At 46.1% G+C, this 26,185-nt stretch overlaps 1 protein-coding gene and 1 pseudogene across 13 annotated transcripts in view; one reads left to right on the top strand and one right to left on the bottom strand.

Annotated features, from left to right (window-relative positions):
• OSBPL3 (oxysterol binding protein like 3) overlaps nucleotides 1-26,185 on the bottom strand; it is a 193,708-nt gene that overhangs the window by 93,515 nt on the left and 74,008 nt on the right. For 9 of the 13 annotated variants that reach the window (XR_014834144.1, XR_014834145.1, XM_085005698.1 and 6 more), the window contains one exon: nucleotides 8,083-8,322. Coding sequence is in view for 11 of the 13 variants with exons in the window: in XM_085005698.1 (XP_084861824.1) it covers nucleotides 8,083-8,178 (96 nt within the window). In the remaining 2 variants the exon portion in view is untranslated. Of the gene's footprint in view, nucleotides 1-8,082; nucleotides 8,323-10,315; nucleotides 10,488-19,357; nucleotides 19,467-26,185 lie in introns of those variants that run through there. The other 4 variants (XM_085005699.1, XM_085005703.1, XM_085005700.1 and 1 more) reach the window with 3 other exon arrangements.
• Nucleotides 2,433-3,144, top strand: LOC146395069 (small ribosomal subunit protein eS8 pseudogene; annotated as a pseudogene).

Below are 26,185 nucleotides of genomic sequence, written 5' to 3'. Positions count from 1 at the left end.
GGTGACAAGAATAAATTGCATAACTGTATGGGGACTGACCTAGCAACCGATTTCCCCATTTCAAATCCCCTCCAATAATGAGTGAAGTGTGTCGATTCTTTTAGAAGATTCATTTCCTGATTTCTGACTTACACACCAAATGCTACAACACACTTTAAAAAGAAAAAAAAAAAAAAACAAAACGGAAGCCATGCTCTGTTTACAATCCACGATCTTCCCAATCAGAGTCGATTTCTTATTTATAGCGGCCTGTTCAGCTGTCCTGTCCTTAGTAGCGTCACGTCTCCCTGCTCCCAGTCTTTTAATAATAGTTTCTCAACGGATACTGGTTGAAGAAACAAAAGCTAGGGCCTATAGAATGCCTTCAAAAGAGACAAAAGCTTTTCATGCTTCTCTAAATCTAGCTGGCTTCTAAAATGTGTTACTTTGAAAGTTCTAGGAAGGAAATGTAAGGGGCAGAGGGAAAAAGACAAGAGGAAATTACTCATATTTCACAAGTTTTGAAATAGCAATTCTCTCTCCCCCTTAGACATCCCTTAAGCTACTTAATATACACACAGAGCTTTGGGAACAGCAGGCTTTCTTTCTACCTAGCAACCACAAGCTCATTCATTCATTCATTTCATCCACGCTGACCCAAAATGTCTCCAAGGGCTAGCCCAGGTACTTCATATGTATGATTTCGTTTAGTTCTCAAAAGGAAGCAAAATTATCTACATTTTGTAGCTGAAAAGCCAAGACTCAGAGGTTTTCTCGAACATGGCAAGGTCAGCCAGCTGGCCAAAAGCAGAGCCAGTGTGAATCTAGGTCAGTTTCAACAGGGACGGTCTTTTACTTCCGTTTCATACTTTCCAGTCGAGCAGTCAGTTTGGAGAGCCGAGGTATAGGAAGCGTTTAAAGAGTGCATCATTTGCTAGAAATAACTCAATGGAGGGGTCTTTGCTCATTTTTTGAAATCCTCATAATACGTCCGTCCCTGGAGTGAGGGGGCTGGGGAATTTGTGGCTTTTTGCTCCCATTCCCCACGTACCCCCAGCTGTACCTTCCAACCTGCTCTCCAAAGAGGAACATTTACTGGTGGTGGTGAGTAATTTCAGTTCAATAATTCTCATCTGCCAAAACCCCGTGCCAGTCCTGTGAGAGTTCAAAAGATATGAAAATAAGACCCAGGACTCACAGACCTACACGCTCTTTCAACCAATGAATTAATCAAGAGTTATCCTCGAGGGGAGAGAACGGGGCTGTGTTAAGCATGGCATTAGATTAGAGCAGTTGGGAACAGAGCATCTATGAAGGCCTCTCTCAACTCCTGCCCGAGGGACTGGCAGAAAAGGGGTGCCCTCCTCCACTGTTCCTATTTTCTCATGAAGGGACTTGAACCAGCCTTTCACACCTGCCACTCCAAGGAAACCACTCGGCTATGTCATCAATGACCTCCACCACCAAAGATCATTCTCAGGCTTCACTTTATGTGACCTATCAAGCAGCCCCACTTAAAGCCAAAGCACTGCACTTCACATGGGTTGCATGTATGTTGGAAATGACCCACAGTGATCATGTATTATTTTTATCATTGTTCAAGGGCTAAAGCATTAAATGAAGATTCTTTTCAAGAAAAGCACAAGGTTCAATGAGTAGAGTAGTTTTATACGGATCAGTCTAGAGCTCGGGATGGAGAAGAACCGTGAAGCAAAGATCAACTTTGAACACTACGAGGAATGGGTTTGATTATGACAGTCCGAAGGGACCGACAACCTATTCTTTGTATAAGCTGGGTTCCTTTAGTTGGGGGTCTCCTGCAAGGACACCAGACTCCTCCCCAGGACAGTACAGAGACCCACTTCTTCTGCAGAGGGTCAGGGTTCTTGAAACGGGGCCATCTCAGTTCTGGCTCTGGAATTGGCCAGAATAAAGGGAGCTCATTGGTAACTGTTTCTTAAATTTAGAGAGAATCTCTCTCCAGTGAAGTTCAATGGCTTTTAGCCAGTGAAAATACTCAATTTTCTCTCACGACATCCCTGCAAAGGAAGTGGGAGGTGAGTTTGGTTTCTATGTCATGGATAGAGAACTGAGGTAAACTTCATTTGCCAGAAGTTTCTCCACTGGCAGACTGTAAAGACCATAGCAGCCATCTCTTAATTTCAACCCTTTACTATCAATAAGGGGTGACAAACAGGGCATGGATGCTGCTGCTCACATGGCCTATGCCCACAAGCCACAGCTGAAACACCGCACTCTTTCCCACCGAACCCAGACTCAACGGCAAAACCCTACTCAACGCAACGCTCCAAGCAGCTACCAATAGATGGGTTCTGGGATGGGGCAAGGTGAAAACATTTAACCCCTGCAAGGACAAGGCCAGCAAAATAGAATGGGAGAGGAATTCAATGCCTGTTTTCCACTTAGCGTACAGGTTAGCTCTTTCCAGCCAGAACTGAGCAATGGACATCTTTCGGGACAAGTGGCACAAGCGCCACAAGACCAGGGGCAAGAAAAATCCCTACCACAAGCAGTGTAAGTATGAGCTGGGATGCCCCCAGGCCAACCCCAAGACTGGCCCCCGCCGCATATAGTCTGTGTGCAGAGAGGCAACAAGAAGTACCAGGCCTTGAAGCGGGACGTGGGAAAGTTCTCCCGGGGCTTGGAGTGTTGCACACGCAAGATGGGATTCCTGACGTTGTGTATAACGCATTCAAAGCATTCAGCAACCAACTGGTCTGAACCAAGACCTGGGGAAGAACCGCATCGCGCTCACGGACGGCACCCCGTACCGACAGTGGTACGAGTCTCCCATGCACTGCCCCTGGGCCGCAAGAAGGGGGCCAAGACGACTCTTGAGGAGGAAGAGATTTGAAACCACAAGCGATCAAAGAAAATTCAGAAGAAATACGATGAAAGGAAAAAGAATGCCCAAACCAGCAGCCTCCCAGAGGAGCCGTCCAGCAGGGCCAGCTTCTCGCATGCATCGCTTCAAGACCCGGTCAGTATGGCCGAGCAGGTGGCTCCGTGCTAGAGGGTGAGGAGCTAGAGTTCTATCTGAGGAAAATCAAGGCCCGGAAAGGCAAACGGATCCTCCCTCCTGTCTCAGCTCACGGAATAAAGGTGTATATTGTTCTTAAAAAAAAAAAAAAAGGTACAGGTTAGGCCAGATGTTGAAGACACCAAATTGAAGATGCCAAACGTAGCCTATCTTGGAACATTCTGTTACATTCTTCCATAAAAATACTTTGTTAATGTGTGTATAAAGTAAGGTCCATTTTATTTATTTATTTTTTGTCTTTTTGCCTTTTCTAGGGCTGCTCCCGTGGCATATGGAGGTTCCCAGGCTAGGGGTCCAAGCAGAGCTGTAGCCACAAGCCTACACCACAGCCACAGCAACGCAGGATCCAAGCGGCATCTGCAACCTACACCACAGCTCATGGCAACGCCGGATCCTTAAACCACTAAGCAAGGCCAGGGATCGAACCCACAACCTCATGGTTCCTAGTCGGATTCATTAACCACTGAGCCACGACAGGAACTCCCATTTTATTTTAAAAGTATGCATTTCTATATATACGTTGCATACTTTTGCACAACACTGAAGAGGTACGGGTATGATGCCTGCAAAAGTTTCTGGAGGGAGAGAGCTGAACTCTTCACTATGAAAAATTAGATTTTCCGCAAATAAGAATGAAGTTCAAATGAATGTGAACTATAATCATAAAAATAAATGTTAATATTAACTCACCACCTACTATGAGTCTGATCCTAGATTAACTGCTTTCGTTTTAATCCTCATAATGATTCTAGGAGAAAATAACTATTATTATTCCAATTTTACTGATGAGTAACCTGAGGCTGAGAGAGTTTGAGGTCATAGAACCAACTGTTGGTTGAAACCAAGGTTGACTCGTTCAAGTTCTAATCCCTAGGCATACCTTCCTCCCCAAATTATCTTGATAAATTATATTTACAGACTGTTTCCAACACTGATAAAATGAGGCATACTATATTTAAAACTTCACAAGCCCTGGTATTTACGTTACAAGATGACAGAATCCTTCTCCTTGGGTTTTCACAGCTATGAAGTTGTAAACTTAATTTAGGTTCAATTTCTAAAAGTGAAAACATAGATTACCATGAACACCAGGTCTCAATCCTTTTGTCCTTCAAGGAACCAAGCTCCTCTAACACGGATCTATACAAAGGGGAGTTGTCTACACATAAAGGAATGGCTCCTTGAGGTTCTACGTGAGTGGGCTCTGGGACAGGAAGGCCAAGTTCAAGTTCAGTTCAAGAAACAAGGACCAGGGCAAATGCCGTGTGAAGAACTGAAAGAAAGCCAGTGTGGCTGGAGGACAGGGACGCCCAATGTCACCTGACGATAGCGGAAGAGAATTTAAATGAAAATAATTTAAGAAGATGAAGTCTTTCAGCCAAGGCTGTACTGTAAGTTTACGCATTTAGTGCCCCTTCCTTATCACACTGGCGCCAAACAGCAAAAATACACAAAGATATAAACACAGAGGGGTTTTGAATGTCTGCATGATAAAAAAACAGGATTAAATATCTCATGGATCAGACAAAAAATAGAAATACAAAGGATACTGCAGACAAAGGCATCTAGGAATCCTACTTCTGTGGCCTAATTGAAGCTAAAAATGTCCCCAAGGAAAAGACTGGGATCTGAGGAAGGCTCCCTGCTGGAAATCAGAGAATGTACGGGGGTTGGGGAGCACCCCACAGTGAAAGGGAGCTTTAAAAATCGGCTTATCCAGGAAGACTGCAGGGGGCAGACACAGCCTCACAACCTGGACCAGCCATGCTGCCTGCTGCCTGCTGCCTGGGGGTGGATCTTAAGACATTCATGGTCTAGGTAACAACAAATCCCTAGACAGGGCAGGGTGAGCACAGAGAAAGGACACAGGGCAGCAAACGCAAGATGATGTCCTACACTCTAACTCCAAAGCACGTGAGAAAAACTAGCATGAAGGAAGATGGCCCATAAGCTTAACATCAGACTTAAATCTTTGAGATGGAATGAACAGAACAACCTAAAAATGACTTTCATCTGGAGCTTTAAACACAAATAGACAGGAGTTCCCTTTGTGGCACGGCAGAAACAAATCTAACTTGTACCCACAAAGATGTGGGTCTGATCCCTGGCCTCGCTCAGTGGGTTAAGGATCTGGCATCGCTGTGAGCTGTGGTATTGGTTGCAGATGTGGCTTGGATCCCATGTTGCTGTGGCTGTGGTGTAGGCTGGCAGCTGCAGCTCCGATTTGACCCCTAGCTTGGGAACTTTCATATGCCATGGGTACGGCCCAAAAAAGTAAAAAACAAAAACAAAAAATAAAACAAAACAAAAACACGAGTGAATGGAAACACAGTGTGATCACTATATTTAGCACCCCAGAGCCCCTGGATATGGCTGTGTTCCCTGAGGGCCACGGAGAAAGGACTTCCAAGGTCCCTGCACTTCTGCTGCACCTTCAGAGACTGAAAGACAATCTTGGGATGGTGCATGATGGCAAATGGACATGGACAGCCACGGTGGACAACACAGAGGGAAAAGCTAAGCCAATCCCGAGACAGGACACCTTTCTTTGATAGAAGGCTGGGAAAACAGAATAAGAGTTCCCGTTGTGGCTCAGCGCATTAGGAACTCAACTAGTATCCATGAGGATGTGGGTTCAATCCCTGGCCTTACTCAGTGGGTTAAGGATCTGGTGTTGCCGTGAACTGTGGTATAGGTCGCAGATGTGGCTCGGTTCCTGAGTTGCTGTGGCTGTGGTGTAGGGCGGCAGCTGCAGCTCTGATTGGACCCCTAGCCTGGGAACTTCCATATGCTGCAGGTGTGGCCCTAAAAAAGAAGAATAAAAATAGAATAAGAAAATGGTCCCTGAAAATTAAACATGGCTGTATAACTAGTTTCAGGCTAAAGTTGGAAAACACTTGTGAAATACTCCATCTTCTCTGCCAAAGAGGAGAAATTAAGTGTTTCTGCTTATAAAGTAATATTTCATGAACATGAACGTGGGAGATCCTAAATATAAAAGGTGGCCATTTGATGGCTTTTCTGGCTGAATGACCCACCCATTCTAAGTCAGAAAAGAAGGCGAGGAATCAAGTACATGCCTCTTACCCTTTATGATGTAACCTCAAAAAAAAAAAAAAAAAGAGTTCCTTCATGCCTCGGTGGGTTAAGGATCTGGTGGTGTCATTGCTGCGGCTCTCATGACAGCTGTGGTACGGGTTCGATCCCCAGCCCAGGAACTTCCACATGCTGAGGGTGTGCCAAATAAAACCTCCAAACAAAACAAAATAAAACCTCCGTGAAAACCAAATCAATCAATTTCAAAATAAGTCCATCCAAAAAAAAAAAAAAGTTTCTGTTATTCATTGCACTGGAATTTCATTGCATTGCTCCAATTCCCACATGTTACAAGCACAGGCTGTTTGAATACATCACCGGCTCTCCCTTTATCTGGGATTGTGGGGGGTACCAGTAGATGCCACTAAGTGCAAAGGGCTGGGGGAAGAGCGCAGCGTCGGCTCTAATCCCAACCAGATTGGTGGCCTAGGGAGAGAAAAACTGCCACGGCAAAAAGCTGACACGTGGGGTGAGAGTCGATACCCTTGTGCCTCATGGAACAAGAACTCCCAGAAAGACATGACGCATTAGCCAAGGAGTAATTTGAGACTTTTTTTTTTAATCCCAGAAGGAAATAATGATAGTGATGAAATATTCTTCTTCCTAACTTCTCAGGGGAGATCTGGGGCGCTCCCCAAATGACCCTAGGCTAACTTGTCAGAATTACAGAGTCTCATGCCCTGAAGCAGCACTGAAAGGTGGCGGGCTTCCTGTTCCAGGCAATATTAGCATGGGAAGACCCATGATGATGTGTCATAAGTGTCTGGACTTGCCGGAGGTGGGCGGTTGCTTGACGGATGCTGCCAAATCTGGAACCAAGGAGTTGGGACCAATTTAAGCCAGTATGTCCCACGGGGGAAGGCAATGCCAACACAGCCAGCAGACACTGAAAAGGCTCAAAGACCACTTTGGTTTGTAAACCCACAGCTTTTTGACAGCCCACTCTCTCTACATAACTGAAGGTAGTAGAAGAATTATAATGATTAATGTGCATTTACGGCCATGGATCTAAAACTAGCAAATTCTGCCAACCAAGATTTTGTAGCAAGGAATCCAAGGAACAACATATAATTAGCTGACAGATTTTTAGGAGTTAATTATTCAGTCCTTTGTTTCACTTCTTTCTTCTTCCTACTTAATTCCTTTTGACCATGTCTCTGTTGAATTGCTTCCGGCATCCATTAGAGAAGTAAAGCGGCTGAGACTCAGAGTTATAACTGGGCAATCTGTGGTTGGAAGCTGTCCTAAAAGGCTTGGTAAAGGGAAGGAAGAGGAGGGCGGGAGGATATTAGAATTACTGGAAAGGGAACTGTTTGCTTTTTTGTTTTGGTTAGCACGATATAAAGGAAAGTGCGGCCTCTGGAGTCAAACCAACTGAGCTTGGCTTTCTTGCTCTTCTACTGAATAAACTAGCTGTGTGTCCTTGGGCAAATAACTCAGTTGCTCTGACTCAGCTTCCTCACGGAGAAAACAGAGGTATTAATATCTGTGCTGGAGGACAGTTGCAAGGATGGAACAAAACACTGCAAAGAGCCAAATACAATTCTTCCCATCCAGGGGGCTCTCAAGCTGCATTATTCAATTACCTAAAATTTACTCTTCTCAGGTAATTAAGACATGACTGGAAGCAAATGCTCTTAAACTGAGAAGAAAGAGTTCCAAAGCAAATGCATACAGTTCTAATCTGCAATCTTCTTAACGATGCAAACTACTGCCTCTGGAGTAGGTAAGCAATGAGATGCTGCCTTGTAGCACAGGGAACTACAGCTACATCCAATCATCTGTGATGGAACACGATGGAGGATAATGTGAGGAAAAGAATGGACGTATATGCGTAACCGGGTCACGCTGCTGTACTGCAGAAATTGACAAAACACGGTAAATCAACTATAATAAAAAATTTTTTTTAAAAAAATCTGCATCTTAAAATTTGCATTAAACTTTACCTGTCGACTTCCCTGCTTGGAAGAGCAGCTACTTGTGCTCCTGGAAGGTGAGACCAATTTTTGGGACACTCCAAGGTTCTTCTCATCAGTCATCATGGGCAGCGGGTGACTTGGCCTTGATGTGATCAAAATGCCATCAAAAGACAGCCGAGCAGAGAGTATGGATGTCCCACACAGGCAGGTGGCCCAGTTTTTATCCAATACGTTTTAAAAGCATTTTGGATGACCCAGAGGAAATCCCTAAAATCAAAAGAAAAGAATTAGAGAGAAGGTCGAAGGCGTCAGACATTACCTATAATTAGCCACTGATCATTAGTCACACTTAGTTCTCACTGGAAATTCTAGAGGTGGCTTTGGGTGAAACTTCGCAACATGCCCGGTTTAAGAACAAGGGTAAGGAAATTTGAGTCCAGGCACATACAAAATCAGTACCAACAAAACCATCCCAAACCACAATGTGATACCATGTAATACCCACCACATAATCAGAAAAACTGGTTTCCATCGTGGCTCAGTGGTTAACAAATCTGACTAGCATCCATGAGGATGCAGGTTCGATCCCTGTCCTCATTGAATGGGTTAAGGATCCGGCGTTGCCATGAGCTGTGGTGTAGACTGCAGGCGAGGCTTGGATCCTCGTTGCTGTGGCTGTGGTGTAGCGCAGCAGCTGCAGCTCTGAATCAACCCCTAGCCTGAGAACCTCCAAATGCCATGAGTGCAGCCCTAAAAAGACCAAAAAAAAAAAAAAAAAAAAAAAAGATATAATCAGAAAAACTGGAAAATAACAAGTGTTGGAAGAAATCAGAACATTCAGGCATTGCTATAAAATGATGCAGCCATAGTTGACTGGAAACAGTTGGGCAGTTTTAAAAAAGTTAAGCATAGAATTACCATGTGATTCAGCAATTCCACTCCCAGGGAGATACCCCAAAGAACCACAAACAAGCATGCTGGCAAAAACTTGTACGAGAATGTTCACAGCAAGGTTATTTATTCACAACAACAAAAGGCAGAAACAACCCAAATGTCCATCACCTGAGGACTGGGTGAACTACCCTGGGCACACGCTACGGAGGCCTGTGCTGCTCACCTCGCCCCTTCCAAATCAAAGGTTGTAAACCTGATGCCCAGGGAGATGCGATTAGGAGGTGGGGCCTTTGGGAGGGGTTGGGTCCTGAGGGCAGAGCCTCATGAATGGAATGGATTAACGTTCTTACAAAAGAGACCCCCAGAGCTCCCCAGCCCCTTGCACCATGTGAGGCCACCATGGTAAGCCCGCTTCCCGAAGACAGCCCTTTGACCTGCTGGCTTCCTGGCCTTGGACTTCCAGCCTCCAGCACTGTGAAGAATACATTTCTGCTACTTATAAACCACCCAGTCTGTGGTCTTTTGTTATAGCAGCCCAAGCAGACTAAACAGCATATTCATACAACGGATTATCATTCAGGAATTAAAAGGAATGCAGCACTGATGCCTGCTATAAACATAAAGGAACCTTAAAGACAATGGCCTAGGAGTGCCCGTTGTGGCTCAGCAGTTAACGAATCTGACTCACATCCATGAAGACGTGGGTTTGATCCCTGGCCTGGCTCGGTGGGTTAAGGATCCAGCATTGCCGTGAGCTATGGTGTAGGTCGAAGATGTGGCTCAGATCTGACGTTGCTGGGGCTGTGGTGTAGGCCAGCAGCTATAGTTCGGATTTGACCCCTCGCCTGGGAATCTCCATATGCCACAGGTACAGCCCTGAAAAAGACTAAAGACAAAAATATAAATAAATTTTAAAAATAAACCATAATGTGGTGGAACAGAAACTAAGGGGGAAAGCAGAATTTTCCACATCACCTCTTAGCATATGAGCAATTAAAACAATGATTATGTGTTGACTCCATACTATTCACCGCTAAGCACTATAGTATGGGTTTCCCACGCGTATTGTCTCCTTTATCAAAGTCTGATGGGATGGTGTCATCTCTCTTTTACCCATGAGAAAGCTGAGACTCTGAGAAGTTGGGTCATTTGCCCAATCGCACAGCTGGCAAGAGACTGAATCCAGGCTGGGTCCCAGGCCTCTAACCTCGGTGCTGGAAAGGAGCATCGATGGCCACGTCTGGGGATGACAGCAACTACTCCAAGAACGGAGGAGCTGCACAGGGAAGACTCGGGGCGGGGGGCATCACAAGCCAGTTTTGAAGAGGCAACGCCCCATCCTTTGCACAGCACACACAGTACCCACCTCCAGGACCGCCAAGCATCCCTGGTAGGGAAAGGAATCGACCAGGACAGAGGCAGAGACTCCTTTACGAAACCCAGTCGCCCAACACGGAGTTTCTCGGCCGCGTTTGATTAACTTCTGTATCCCAAACTTCATTCCCTTTCTTGTTCTGTCACTGTTCCTCCTGGGGACTGAGGGGTATCAAAGCAGAAGGGGGGACCCTATGGGGCCTTCCCAGGACACACCCACCCCACCCCCACTCCCACCTCCCCCTCCTCCCCCTCCTCCCCCTGCCTCTTGTTTGCAGAAAAGCTTTAGTCTCCCAGGCCTCCCCAGAGTCTCAAAGGGCGGGTCCAAGAGTTAATGATTAGGAAATGCGAAGCTGTAGAAACAAAGAAGAGCTGTTGGGCCAGGAAACTGGTAACAATTTAGGCTATAAAGTAGCCACGCAGCAGGGTCACCAAGCTCCCAGTTCCCTGAAAGCTGCGGATGAAGGTCTGACACGCATTCCTAAGTTGTTTTTACCAGAAGCAGACTCCCACCCACCGGGTGAAAACTGTGGACCGCAAGCACAGAGACCCCAGACTGGTTGAAATGAGAAGACTGGTGAGGCTTGAAACTTGACTTTGATGCCAACCAATCCGAGGACTGTGCATGAGCTGATGGCACACGCCAGGCGGATCCCTCCCCCCCGCCCCCCGCCGCCTTCAAAACCTTTGTCTCCCAACCAGCACCTTGCTGATGGTCTTAGGACGTGAGCCCACCACTTTCCCAGGTTGCTGGCATCCTGAATAAAGCAACTTTTTTTTTTCTTTTTGCTTTCTAGGGCCGCACCTGCAGCATGTGGACGTTCCCAGGCTAGGGGTCGAATTGGAGTTGCAGCTGCCGGCCTACACCACAGCTCACGGCAATGCCAGATCCTTAACCCACTGAACGAGGCCAGGGATCAAACCCGCGTCCTCATAGTTATTAGTCAGGTTTGTCACCGATGAGCCACAACAGAAACTCCCAACTTTTCCTTTTTCATTAATGCTGGTCTCTCAAGTATTGGCCTCTTGAGTGGTGAGCAGCCAAACCTGGGTGCAGTACTGGCTTCATCCAGTTACATTTACACCTGCAGCTCTTAGGGGTGAACTAGTGCCTTTACCCCAAAAGGTAATGAGCAATGAACATGTTTGGGTTTGGGCTTCAGACTTTTATTTGACAGACCAAGTTCAAATAAATTCTACAACTTCCCCAAGCATGTTAAGAACAATAAAATACTTTACATACCTAATCCTTTGGTTCTTAGTGTTCATATAGTCTAATTTTATTTATTTATTTGTCTTTTTGTCCTTTTAGGGCCACTCCCGTGGCATATGGAGGTTCCTGGGCTAGGGATCCAATCGGAGCTGTAGCTGCAGGCCTACACCAGAGCCACAGCAATGCGGGATCCTTAACCCACTGAGCGAGGCCAGGGATGGAACCCGCAACCTCATGGTTCTTCGTCGGATTCGTTAACCACTGAGCCACAATGGGAACTCCCCATGTAGTCTGATTTTAAAAGAAGGATCTTGCAGAGTTGTCCAAGAACCAGCTAGTTAAATATCACACCAAGGTTGGGATTCATTATTAAGTACTCAAGTCTCCTATGCCTTTCACTAACACTTCGTTCTTTAAAAATGAGTATGCTTAAGCCATAAACTAAAACCAAAATGATGAAGAGAAATATTAAAATCTCAGGAAATCAAATTAAGGTATTAATAGACACAGAACTCAATTCCCACACTGCTTTCATAGAAACTCTATTCATTACGTACGGAGTCCAACCATAAATAAGACTAAAAGCAAACACACACCAGCTTCTGCGTAAAGTTAGCTTTACTTATGGGACACAACTAACTACACGTGAAGTTAGACGCAAATGCAGCCTCGTTAAAAACTGCCAAGAGAGGCTGTTAAGCTAGATTAATAGTTTGTTTAATAGAGTGTTGGCTGTTGCTGTTTAAGAAAGAGAAAAGAAGAAAATCCTGATGGGAGCCCCAAATGATAAAGTGCCTGTGGGGGTAGCTGTTGCCATGACAACCAGTTTCACAGCAGATGAGAAATACCAACAAAGGGTTTCTGTTTGTGTGTGCAAGTACCAGTCTTTTTTTTTTTTTTAAAGCCTGAGATTCTGACAATGAGGGCGTGATGGGAGGAGAGGTGGTGGGTGACCGCAGAAGAGAAAGAGCACGTGGACAATAAAATGAGTCACAGGAATTCTGAAACTGTGCCACATCAGAAGCACCATATCCCTGTCCTCAAGGCATCTGATAAAAGTCATCTTTATCACTCTGCCAATTTCACTTCATAGTCTGTGGCTACTAAGGCCAGGGCTGTGAGTGGGCTATATCCCATACCCATTTATACACACTACTGTATATGGAATACATGAATAACAAGGACCCACTGTATAGCTCAGGTAAATCTACTCAATACTTTGTAGTGGCCTATATGGGAAAAGAATCTGAAAAGCAATGGTTATACCCATATGTATAACTGATTCATGTTGCTGCACACCAAAAACTAATACAACATTGTAAATCAACTATCTTCTAATAAAACAATTAAAAATACATAAATACAGGAGCTCCTGTTGTGGCTCAGTCAGTTGGAACCTGACATAGTGTCCTTGAGGATGCAGGTTTGATCCCTGGCCTCGCTCAGTGGGTTAAGGCTCTGGCCCTGCTGTAAGGTGCAGCATAGGTCGCAGATGCAGCTTGGATCTAGTGTTTTGCTGTTGCTGTGGCTGTGGTGCAGGCCTGCAGCTGCAGCTCCGATTTGACCCCTGGCCCGGAAAAGGAGCTGTCCATATGCAGCAAGTGTGTCTTAAAGAAGAAAAAGTAAATAAATAAATAAACGGTACTTGGAGTTAAAGCCTCTGAAGGTGCCACCCCATATCGCCCCCACCCCTGCCTCTTTTCCTTCTCCAGGGGAGAGAAAGGGTGGGAATCCCCAGCCCCTCCCTCATCCATCCCCAGGCCAGTCTGAGATTTTTCCTAAGGAAATGCACCTGTTTCATCCCCCAGAACCTTCCTGCTCAGCCTCATCACAAATTCAGTTAAAACGACGAGAGGCAGCTGAAAGGGCAAAAGAGTCAAATTGCGGGGAGAGGATACACTTACAACAGGGCAGAGCAAAGAATGCAGGCAGCAGTAGTCCAAGACGAAGGTACCAGAGGACTAAGGTGGTTTCCTGGAATGGGGCAGCTCTTGTGTCCAACCTAGGGGACCCTCTGGGCTGGCCTGGGGCAGGGGGTTCACCAGAGGAAAGACCGTGATAGAGTCCTCAGGCAGGGGACTCTGACAAAGGAGAGTCCCGTGCACGTCTGGTGTCCTCTACTCCAACTAGCTGACGAAGGACAATGGCAAAGAGAAAGCCCTTCAGGAGACAGATGCTGGCCAGGAGCCAGGTCATCAAACCCCCGGGAGGGGGGGGTGGTTAATGAGATGATGAGGCAGGTACCCATGCAAGACCCCCCGTCCTTTCACCCCTCCCAGTGACCTTCCACGGACAACCTCTAACTCAAGAAGATTACTGGTTCGAACAAAATACAATAGTCTCCCTTCTCAACCTAAGGACAATTACTTATTTCCCCCCCTTATCTTTCACTAAGGCATAAATAACTCACATGCAGTAAAGTGAAAAAGTCCTAAGTGTACAGACGGCTCAATGAAATTTTACATTTGCAAATCCCAACAGAATCAGCACCTGCATCAAGAAATAGAGCATTTGCAGCCTCCCCAGGAGGTTCCCCCACCCCCGGCCATTGATCTGCCTGGTGGGGAGCTGGTTCTCCTGCTCCTGCAAGGACTTGTCAACGTGCCCCCGGGACAGAGAGCTGCCACCTCCCCGAGCTCAGGGGAACAGGAAGTATGACCGCTCTTGCGCCTTCCGCCAAAGACAAGTGTTTGTTGTGCAACAGAATTCACCCTGAGATCTGCTTTCATTTCAACAGACCACCTGGTCATCAAATCCAACAGGCAGAAACAGCCCAAGGCATGCAGGTCAATTTGAAAATGTCCTGTGTGCCTGAGTCTTCTCTCACCACTGCCATGTGGAGAAGCTGCTGGTGAAAATGATGCACTATTTTTTCCTTCTTTCTTTCTTTTTTGGTCACTTTTGGCCACCCCATAGAATATGGAGCTCCTGAGCCAGGGAGCACATCAGAGCCACAGTCTCAACCTAAGCGCAGCTGCCACACTGCCAGATCCCGAACCCACCGTCCAGGCCAGGGATCAAAGCCCTGTCCCACTGGCTCCCAAGATGCTGCTGATCCCAATGCACCACAGCGGAAGCTCCGAAAATGGTGTACGTTTAAACAGCTAAAAATCCAATGCAAACAGATGCCATTCTTGAGGCTCCATTAGGAAAAGAGAGAACTCGGATTTCTACCAAGAATGGGGAAGAATAAAAGACCAAAGCACTGCCAAGCATTTTGTCAACAAAGGCTATTTTAAGGTTTATTTTTGAAATGTTCACTAAGAAAAGAATATACAGTTTGGGAAAAGACACAAAGCAGACATACGCATCAAGATGTATGTGCTTTGGAAGGAGCCAGACTTAGGTGTGAATGGGTGCTTCCTTATTACAAATTCCGCACCTTGACCAATGCATTAAGCTCTCTGCTCTTTGGTGCTTTTTTATGTAGGAAATGGGGAATTGTGAGGCTAAAATGGGGAAATGAAGATAAAAGACCTGCCTTGAATGTAACAGACATTCAACTGTTATGAGTTCCATTTCCTCCTCTCCTGGCTTCCTGAAAGTGGCATATGTGCCATATTCCTCTTGCAAATAGGGACTCTATAGAATTTTGAAACATCTTTGTCTTTCAACATATTGATATTTCCCCAAATCCGTTAACACAAGTGTGAACAGATTTTTTAATCGTCACAGCAGCATGCTTACCTTGGAATAAGACGTCAATGCAGAAAGATCAAAGCCACATTATTCATCACCACTGGTTGTCCAAAAAAGCAACTTAGTATTAACTGATGGGTTTGAAATAGTAGCATGCAACACAGCTACTTATTAATCCATTAGGCCTAAGGGTCTGCACCCACATACTTGGTCATGTTTTGTTTGAAAAACAAGTTTTGCTTTCAGCCTTGGAAACAACTTACATGAAGACCAGACGGCATATGGTTCCAGTTAATGAAAAATTTCCCAGGAAAATACACCAACTAAAGAAGTCCTTTGCCACCCAATTCAAGGATTGAGTCACTGGCCACAGAAGTCACTGACCTTCAACACACCCTCGAAGGATTTCGGGGCAGAATCAGGAATGGGGCATTTTGTGCTCTGGGAAAACTGGTAGAACAGGCCTTCGGATAATTAGATTATTTCCAGGAGAAATTTTATGAACTAAATTTCTTGCATCTTCCCATACTTAGAAAGGCATTAAAACCATTAACTAAGACATATATTCCTGGACTAGCAGCAACCTTCTACAAGATGTGTGCTTGGGGAGTTCCCATCGTGGCTCGGCAGAAACGAATCTGACTAGCATCCGTGAAGATGCAGGTTCAATCCCTGGCCTTGTTAGTGGGTTAAGGATCCAGCATTGCCATGAGCCACGGTGTAGGTTGCAGACGTTGCTGTGGCTGTGGGATGGGCCAGCAGCTACAGCTCGGATTCAACCCCTAGCCTGGGAACCTCCTATGTGGTGGGTGCAGCCTAAAAAGCAAAAACAAAACAAAACCAAAAACAGTGTGCTTAACTGCATGTACTACCCATTCTCCAAAATCACATATATAACCGACCTCTCCTCCTGCCCCTTCAGAGCAGTTCCAAGCTATCAGACAGGCTGTCTCCTAGGCTACAGTCCTCAGTGAGTCCCCAAATAAAGCAAACTCACAGCTTTCATATTGTGTTTCGATTTCAGTCTACCAATATATAGATAAATTACGTACTGAGTTAATACCAAAAAATCAGTAATGGAATATCCATTTCTGGTCTTCTTTGGTAAAAGAAAATCATTCAAATCCTGGGTGTGCATTTTTTTGGAAATGATACCCTTTCAAACACCCTGATTTCCAAAACGTTTCACAACGTTTCATGATCAAAAGCAAGGCTTTGGTTATTTGGCTATAAGCTCTAAGACGGTCAGAGGTTTCTGGAAGCGAGTTCTAACCACAGTGCCCTGCGACAAGCTGATGCCTGCTGTTCATGTGAAATGCTGTCTAATCTTCCTTCACTATCCAGACCACTGCCTGCTCCTGGGGGAGGAGTACGAGGCTCAGAGGCAGAGTAGTTCCCAATCCCCACTCCCCTAAGGGCAAACAACCCCTCTGCAGACCATTTTTTTCCTGTCTTCTCTCCCCTCTGGGAAGACAGGGGTAATGAGACCTAAGGATGCACGTGCTTACGCTCACACTGAAATGGAACATCCAATTCCACCCCCTCACAATCCAGGCTAAAGGTTTTCTACCCTCTTTGCAATCCACTTCTTCAAAGAAGAGCAAATTATGGTGCAGCCCAATCCGGCAACAGAATTGCACTGGGACACGGAGCTCAAGTGTGGTGTCCTCCTCGAGACAAAGAGCTTGACAGTGACCCGGGCTGGAAGTTTTGCTTCACCCATTTATTTGCCATCACTAAGTAAACAGAATGAGAAGCATAATAGTACTTCACTGCATTGAATCATGGGACCAAAGGGGGATTCTAGCCCAACTTCCCATCCAAAGGGAGAGAGCCTTCTGTAACATTGCTGCATCACTCTGCCTTGACCCCTCCCTTGACAGAAACAAGGCACCCCATTGCATAGTCTGTTAAAGATGGTTTTTTAGGAGTTACCTGTTGTGGCTCAGTGGGTTAAGGACCCAACACAGTCTCTGTGAGGATGCAGGTTCCATCCCTGGCCTCATTCAGTGGTCTAAGGGTCTGGTGTTGCCACAAAGTGCAGCGAAGATCACAGATGTGGCTCATACATATCTGGTGTGGCTAGGGCACAGGCTGCAGCTGTAGCTCTGATTCAACCCTTAGCCTGAGAACTTCAATAAGCTGCAGGTGCAGCCATTACAAACAAAAAGACGGTTTTTTGTCTTAGACTTTTGTCTCCCTAGGACACACGTCACGGGTCCTCAGGCTGCCCTCTGTCACTACAGAAAACGAGATGAACCATTTCTTTCGCATTGGAACCATCACCGCTCCCATCTCCCACCCACCAAGTATTTTCTCCTCCAGACAAAACAGTCACATTTTTATCAGCCATTTCTTAGGTGGTCCCCAGCATCACAGACCCAACTCAGATGATACTTCAGTTCATCTGTGCTTCCCTGAAAACGGTGCCAGATCTAAAGACAAGTCTGCCGGGCGCAGGAGAGCAGGAGGCAATGACCTCCTCTGCCTTCGACACCCTGAAACTCTTAATGCTGTCGACTGCACCCCAACTTTGGGGACACCCGCACCTCTTTAGAGCACTCAGGGCTCTGACCGTTTCCTAGGACTCTGGTGTGGTCGGAATGGTGGGCAAGCTGGGCTCCCTCTTTTCTGAGCAGGACTCCTTTGCTTCCTTCAGCTGAAATTCAGGACTTGATGGTTCTTTATTATTAAATTACCTCATAGTAGTATTGACACACGAGCCTCGTCTTTTGAGATATTTCTGGGGCATGACTGTTATTTGATGTGTTTGGCTGACATTTCCTTCGCTGCGGCATATTCAGAGGTTGCACAGACCTGCGACTTCTGTCCGCACCCAAGTAAGCCACACAGGGAGATGTACTAAGAAGAAGGTCAGGGGTACTGAGGTCTTCTCCATGGCTTGATGCTAAATTGTTCATGAATTGGCATTTCTGGGACCAAATTTGCCAAGTGACTGCAAATCCCCTAACTATCCGGTCATGTGTACAAATCCCCGTAACTACCCAGTCATCCCCAACCCCGTCATTGTAATTGCTTTACCATGTCCAGTTCCATCTTTGTCAGATTCTCCTGGATCCTCGTTTAAAAGGCAGCTTTTGGAAGCTCCACTTTACAGAGAATGGAATCAGAATATCTAGAGATGAGCCTGATAATCTGCACATGTCACATTCCCCAGGGCTGCTTTCACATGTTCAAGTTTAAGATTCCACCCCACTACCCCCACCACTGATGTAGCCAGTGTCTGCAACTCTCCTTATCTCACCTTGAACATCTGTATATGTGTGATGCAGCAGAGAGGGTCTGGAGCCAAAACCTTCTTTCACTATCCTAGGCCTATGGTTTTCAAATAGTGGTCCTCAGACCTGCAGCATCAACATTACCAGGGAGTTGTTAGAAACGTAAATTCTCAGACCCACCACAGACCTGCAATCCATTTAAGCAAGTCCTGCAGGTGATTTTGATGCATAGCAATCCAATGTAGCAAGTTCTGCGGGTGATTTTAAGAACTCTACCATAGGTGAATACTTCACCTGTGGCATAGAGCCTTGAATCACCTGGTGTCCTTACATCAGGAGACTGGAGGAGACTCTGGGTTTTTTTCTGAGGAAGATTCTGTCCTGTTTCTTAGCTTCTCTTTTAAGCCAAAGATGGCAAATACCAGATACCTGGGCTTCCAGTCCCCGCTCCCACAGTTGATTATCACAGCAAGCCCTCTCTATCAGCTCTCCAGAAAACTACAAGACAGAGTTGGCTGGACAGATCCTATCCTGCTACGGTCCACACGGGCGTGGTGGGGCAGGCAGAGGTCCGTGCATCCCCTCGTTCCGATCGGGAGCCTGAATCTCATGAGACATTCACTGTGATCTGGTCACAGGAGTCACCACCTAGGGATCTACCCTTGATCCTCAACACAAAGCATCTGCTCTCCAGGCGCTTGGAAACAGAACGTTAAACCTTTGTACTGTGTAGACTTTACAGAGCAGTGGATCTCAACTCTGACTGCACAGGGGAATTATGTGGGGAATTATCTGAAATGCTGATGACCAGGCCCGGTCCCAGACCTATTGTGTTGGACTGTGGGGTTCGGTCAGGCTTCGGTAGTCCCATAACCTCCACAGGTGATTCTGGTGCAGAAACAGGGTTGAGAGCCACCAGCGAACAATCAAAAACTATGTGCACCTCGCTCAAGTCAGATTATCAGATGGACAAGTTGATGGAACTGCACTGTTCTGATCTCTGAAGAACTGCTTTTTTTCCTGCTGTCCTCCGGAGTTGTGTCATTCTTGACCTACAATGAAAGAGATTATACATATAGATAACCAACCAATCAACCCACCCAAGGGTACTGGGAAATTCTGTAGAGTCGTGTAATGATGAGGACTATATACAGGCTCTGCATTGAAATGCCCAGGTTCAAAGCCAGCCTTACTGAGTGACTTTAGGCAAGTTTTCAATCTCTCTAATCCTCAGCGTTTCACTTGACAGATGGAAATAATTAAAGGATCGCCCCTAAGAGGTTGTTAGGGTGATTTGATGAGCAAATCCACAGAAAGCATAGAAAAGGTGACAGGGCAGTCAGATCTCAGTGAGTAAATCAGTAAGAATGTAGATCATTGCATCACAATATCACCATGGCTGCTTTCCTCTTTTAATCAGAAAAATAAAAGGGATATATACAAATATACATATCCCTACTACCCAAATTAGTAGGTCTCATCCTTGTATAAACATATATACATACTATTTTTCTGGCTTTTAAAAAACCTTGAATAACATAGTATCAAACCATACATTTCTATCTGAGGTTGACCTATTTTCAGCCAAAATTATCTCACACACACACACACTTCATTCCTAGCACGTATTTCCATGCTATGACTCTGCCTTATCTAATTTATTCTTCCTTTAGGTTGCTCCTGATTCTTTGTTGTTAAAAGCAGTGCTGCAGGATCTGCTTCTAGTGAGGCTGCGGCTTGATTTTCTAAAATAAGTGAACCTGCCACACCGTGAAGGTAGCACTATTTGTGCTTTTAGCAGATAGTCCAAAGGGCTCCTCCAAAGCGCCATATACCAATTCACACAAGACAAAGCTTTCTTTAAAAGACCATTCTGAGAAAATGTTCCGGTCTCAGTATCACAGAGCCAGGCCTGACTGGCTTGTTCTTGGCTTTTAGACACCGTTTGTACGAGAACATATGCCCAATTTGTTTGGGACACTGGAATGGACAAATCAGATTCATGGCGGCGCCGCTGGTAAAGCTCATGGTGCAAGAGGACCTTTCCGTGTGCTTGGCTTACCCTTGTGGTCCCCGTGCTCCACTTCTCTCCACTGCCCACTATTTCCTGTGCAGCGTGTGTATTCTTGGAGACCACTGCAAAGACTTGGTGAGATAAGACAATGTTTACATAAACTAGCGTTTCTGGGGTGTTTTTGTTTTTGTTTTTGCCTAAGCTAGAAAGTTATACAAGCTGCTGCTGGGCAATTGGCAAGATGTCCTGATGGTGGTTCTCTCCCCAGCTTTCTCTCCTAGGCTGCCTTCCAGTGTGTCTCTTTGGGGGAGTCCAAGCCTCAGCCTGACGGTTCCCACTGCCCCCAACATCCTTAGAACAAGAGAGAAGGGAGGGAGGGACAGACCCAAATACTAACCCCAGTGGCCACAGAGTTGGAGGTAGCACATCAGTGAAGAAAGGAGACGGAAGACTGGGAGAGACCTGCATGTCCAAGGTGCCTGGTCCTATAGCCTTTCAGAAGTTTGCAGGCGGACAGTTCAGAGCCAGCGGGATTTCTAGAAGGGGCTCGCAGGCAGATGTGGGGAAGGAGGTACTGGTCATTTTCAAATGCTTAGTATGAAAATTCCGTGTCACACACCGAGACAAATCCTGTCTTCACGGAAGAGAAGCTTTTGTCTCAGACCTTAATTTTCCACCTTATTCACAAGGATATCACAAGACATGTCAAATACTTCAGACTTTTCAGGAGTCTAAACATCCTCCTTAAAAGCGCTTGCTCTGCATAAATACTCTTGTCTGGCTGGCATCACTGGCTGGCTGCCTTGATACTCAGGGCTTGTTCAAAGCCGAGCGCCTACTCCTGCTTACATGGGCTCCACTCTGGGCACTTATCCCTAAGTGAAGATGGCCCTCGAGACAGTGGCTTTTGCTGCTGGCTTGACTTCACCAGGCTGTGTTCTCCTCAACTGCTCCCATAGTCTCACCAAACCCAAACATTATTTTTTTCTTTTTTTTTTTTTTTTTGCTCTTTAGGGCTACACCAGCAGCATATGGATGTTCCCAGGCTAGAGGGCTAATCAGAGCAGCAGCTGCTGGCCTACACCATAGCCACAGCAACGTAGGATCCTTTTACCCACTGAGTGAGGCCAGGGATCGAACCCCAATCCTCATGGAAATTAGTCAGGTTTGTTTCTGCTGAGCTACAACAGGAACTCGTCCCCAAACATGCTTTATCCTGTTGGTGGTTCCCAAGGTTGAAGACCTCACTCACCTGTTCTTCCTCCCCAGCCCTGGGGAGACAAGTCCCTGAGCTGGGAGTAACCCTCCCCCAATCCTCAGGTGTCAACAGTAGAACAAAGGTCTGCAGTGTCTGTGGTATTTTTATGATCGAGTAACCTAAACACAAGGGGAAAGCCCCGTCAATCAGCATGTCTGGTCTTACATGAACCCACCCTGGTTCCTTTTCTAAATGTGAACTGTTCACCTGTTCAGCAACAGTACATCCGAGAGTTTTGCAGTGAGTGGACAGAACTCACCAATATGGAGTGTGACCCTTACCCCCGGGTGCTTGTCAGAAAGTCCTAAGGGATGGCATCGAGTTTAACCATGAACTTTGGGGCGTGGGATCTGGCAGCTGTGTTTTGTAAACACTCTCCAGTGAGTTTCAATGTATACCCAGGGTTGATAATCGTTGGTCTAGAATTTTCCTTTCTCTTTCTAATAACCTTGACAGTACCTGCCCCTTTTTAGGCTTCTGATACCCATCTCCCTCTTTCTTCCGGCACGGTTTATTCTCAGGGGTTCTGTGTAGAATGAAGTAATTTGGTTCCCTGCTGTGTTCTGGGCTGAACTGGCACCCAGAACCCATTTAATTGAGATAGGTACTGGGTTTGTATCCCTTGTCTTGGGTTTCAATTCCCTCTCTGCGCATATTCAGGTCTTTTCTGTTGCTACTTCTTTGGGGTGGGGTTGGGGGCGGGGAAGGTGGGAAATGAGTGGAATTGGAACAATTCTTTTGACTCGATGTTTTGAGAAGAGAAATATTTCCTACCTAGAAGCTTATCTTTCATTTATTCATCTGATTTGGATATATGTTTGTGAAGCTATTTTAGCTTTGAACCACTTTTTGCAAGCTTATTCCTGACCTTAGTTCTTCTAGACTGTTTGTGTAACACTTATAACTAGCTTCTCTTTACTTTTTTTTTTCTGGTTTTTTTTTAGGGCCACACCCTAGACTGTTTGTGTAACACTTATAACTAGCTTCTCTTTACTTTTTTTTTTTTTTCCGTTTTTTTTTAGGGCCACACCCAAGACATATGGAGGTTCCCAGGCTAGGGGTCCAATCAGAGCTACAGCTGCCGGCCTACACCACAGCCACCGCAATGCGGGATCCAACCATGTCTGTGACGGACACCACAGCTCATGGCAATGCCAGATCCTTAACCCACTGATCGAGACCAGGGATCGAACCTGCAACCTCATGGTTCCTAGTCAGATTTGCTTCCACTGTGCCACAACAGGAACTCCCAGTTCCTCTTCACTTTGAAGCGTGGCTTACAGGCTCCTCTTCCTCCCTACCAGTTACGCAGGCATTTGCCATGTGTTTTCCTCTGTCTGCTTCATTCTATGGGCCTGAGCTCTTGGTCATCCTACCCGTGCCCATGGCTCTGGCAAGCCAGGTGTCCATGCCCTCTGCTGTCTTCACCCTCCCCCAGCCTGCTGGATGGCCCTGGATTTATCCCTGGAACAGGAGACCTATGGCTTCCTTCAAGAGCAAACTCCTCACCCCTCATGCTGATCCCTGAGCTGACTTCCCTACTCTGATGAGGATAACCACTCCTCTCCTGGGCCACCCCAGCTTCCTCTCCCAGCTGCCCCAATACTGCAGGTTCCAGTTCTGCCCTGAAGCTAACCTCCTCACCCCAAAACTTGTTCTCCGTTCTTCCACGCCTACAACCATCAATCCATTCTAGATCCCCACAAGGGGGTCTCCACTTTTTCTTTGCCATCATTTCAATCAACCTTATATTTCCTGGCCCAGTTCATCTTTCAAAAAGATATCAGTGTCTCTCCTCTATTCCAAATTCCCACTGGTCATGGAGCTCGGTTAAAAATCCTAAGCCCTTCATAACACAGGTAAATTTAAGTGGCTTTGGGCTCTGGTTCTATCTTCCTCTTACCGTGTGTTATTAAACTTCTGAATTGTGTCCCATCTGAAAAGAGGACCAAATCATAGTCCTGAGCTTTTGGGAAGATTGAAATGATGCATATGTCAACCACTCAGCACAGTACTTGACAGATATCACCCAATTCTCTTTTGGCTGTCATTACTCAAACCTCAACTCTGCAAACTCCCATTTACATTTCTCACATCTTACACTCGCTGGCACCTTGGTCCGCTGCTAGTCCTCCTCTAACCCGCTGCTGACTGCCCTCCATCTGTGGGAATTCCCTCCAACCTCCAAAGAGCACCGCAAGCGTCAAAGCACCGTCTCCACGAGACCCTCCCTGAAACCACCCCCACCCCTGGTTTTGTTTCTCTCTTTCGTATCTCAAAGTACATCAGAAGTTTCCCATGGCTGGAGGTTACGCTTAGAAACGAGACCACAAGATGTTGGGTCTACATCATGCTCAGTAAATGCATTTTACTCATCTTGATACCGCGTGGGAAAGCAACTCAAAGGTTAGTCGCAATGACTGTTAAGCCAGAATGAACACCCTTCATGAATCTGAGCTCACAGGAAAACGTCCTCTGTGTAAAGCACACTGATCTACTGCCAAGGAGCCCTCCTCCTTCCCTTTGCACTGGAATCATCTGGGACTAAATGTACATTGCAGAACATTTCGCTGTCCCTTTCTTTTGCAGTCTCTTTACCATTTTCTTTTCTTTGGCCATAAGAGAGATCATGTCAAAAAAAAAAGAGAGAGATCACGTCTTTCTTTTCTCTGAACTGTTTGAAAGGTTTCTAGTGTACACAGCTCTGCCCAAAGCACGCTTCTTTAGGGATTTCTGTCTCCTGGTTCCTGTCACTTTATATCACTGGCCAATGATTTCTGTTGGGTCACAAAGTCAGAGATACTATATCTTGCATTAGTTCTTCAGTCTTCTTAAAAATTAAATGATCAGCAAAACAAGCCAAGAGTTTAGAAGAAGTTGGCAGAATAAAACTTCCAGTGGAATTTTTTTTTTTTTTTTTTTTTGGTCTTTTTGCCATTTCTAGGGCTGCTCCCACGGCATATGGAGGTTCCCAGGCCAGGAACGGCCTACGCCAGAGCCACAGCAACGCGGGATCCGAGCTGCATCTGCAACCTACACCACAGCTCACGGCAACGCCGGATGCTTAACCCACCGAGCAAGGCCACGGATTGAACCTGCAACCTCATGGTTCCTAGTTGGATTCGTTAACCACTGCGCCACGACGGGAACTCCCCGGTGGGTTTTATCAGCACATTTGGCATCCCTTCCAGAGTTAGAGTCTCTAGGGAGAAAGCATTATCCATACATCAACCCCGAGACAACCAGCTCTCCGTGGTCTCTCTCTCCCCACCCCCTACATAGAACTTTGCCTTGAGAGTCTATATTTCCACCGGCTTGCTTCTTTGAAGCAAAATATTCCCTTCTGGAATCATATTTTAGTCGTGAGAACCACCTAACCTTCTTGGTGAGAAGCCTAATGACATGATCAAATCTATGCTCAGCTTTTAATGTTTACTTTGCTTAGTTCTCACAGGCTGCATGATGGCAAATAACTACAGGTATTATAACCACCCTGCTTCCCAGGTGTTTTCTTATGAATTACTGGAATTCTCCTCCTCAGCTGCTGGTCTTATCATGGTTAAGCCAATTGTTCTCCACCCAATTAAGTTTTAATGGTTTTTCATTCCCATCAATTTTTTTTTCTTTTTTACGGCTGCACCTGCGGCATAGAAAAGTTCCCAGGCTAGGGATCAAATCAGAGCTGCAGCTGAAGTCACAGCCACAGCGGGTCCGAGCTGTATCTGCCATCTACACTGCAGCTTGCAGCAACATAGTATCCTTAACCCATTGAGCAAAGCCAGGAGTCGAACCCGCATCCTCACAGAGACAAGGTCAGGTCCTTAACTCTCTGAGCCACAATGGGAACTCCCTCATTCCCATCAAATTTCAGTTGAACTCTCTTGACCAGGTCAGTGAATGTCTTGCAAAACACACTTGTCCTCAAAGACACCAGGAGCCTTCCTGACAACCAAGCCCCATGTGTCAACATTATCTGTACGACAGTTATTCGTACATATTCTGCATGCATCCTCATGGTTTACCTTCCCAGGAACACCGCACGTTCCCCGAGACCTGCAGCTCCCTCTTGGAACTTCATGGCACCAGTGATGCATTTGCAGGTTCTTTGGACAGTGTAGTATGTTTTCATTCAAACGAAAAAGCAGAGTGATAGCGATAGGGACAGAGTAGGCACAAGTGGTTGTAGAAGTCCCAATAGGGTATCATAGACAAAGAAGGAAACGTGGGAGATTTGGGGAGACTGCTGTAAGTTCAAGAAAGCCATCAGAGTAGGCAAGCTTGCTTAACAAGTGGAGGTGCGAGAATTGCCTCAGGTCACTGGGTGGGGGACGGGATGAGACCTGCATTCAGGCCAAGAGTTTGAAGACCGCCCTTCAGCTGATCTGAACACAGCTTACCGGATGTTAAGGAGGAGCTGCTACTCCTAGAAAGGAAGAGGTGGGCTTTTCCAACCCCCACTCCCCTTGGATGATAAAACTGTAGCCCACCGGATCCTCGGG

Source organism: Sus scrofa, chromosome 18 (assembly GCF_054392235.1).
Source record: "Sus scrofa isolate SSC_HxYL_T2T_F1_AM1 chromosome 18, Sscrofa_HxYL_maternal_Yorkshire_Landrace_v2.0, whole genome shotgun sequence".
In the NCBI taxonomy this organism is placed as follows: domain Eukaryota; kingdom Metazoa; phylum Chordata; class Mammalia; order Artiodactyla; family Suidae; genus Sus; species Sus scrofa.
The sequence above is the reverse complement of the archived record's forward strand: the minus strand, read 5'-3'. Positions and strand labels throughout refer to the sequence as shown.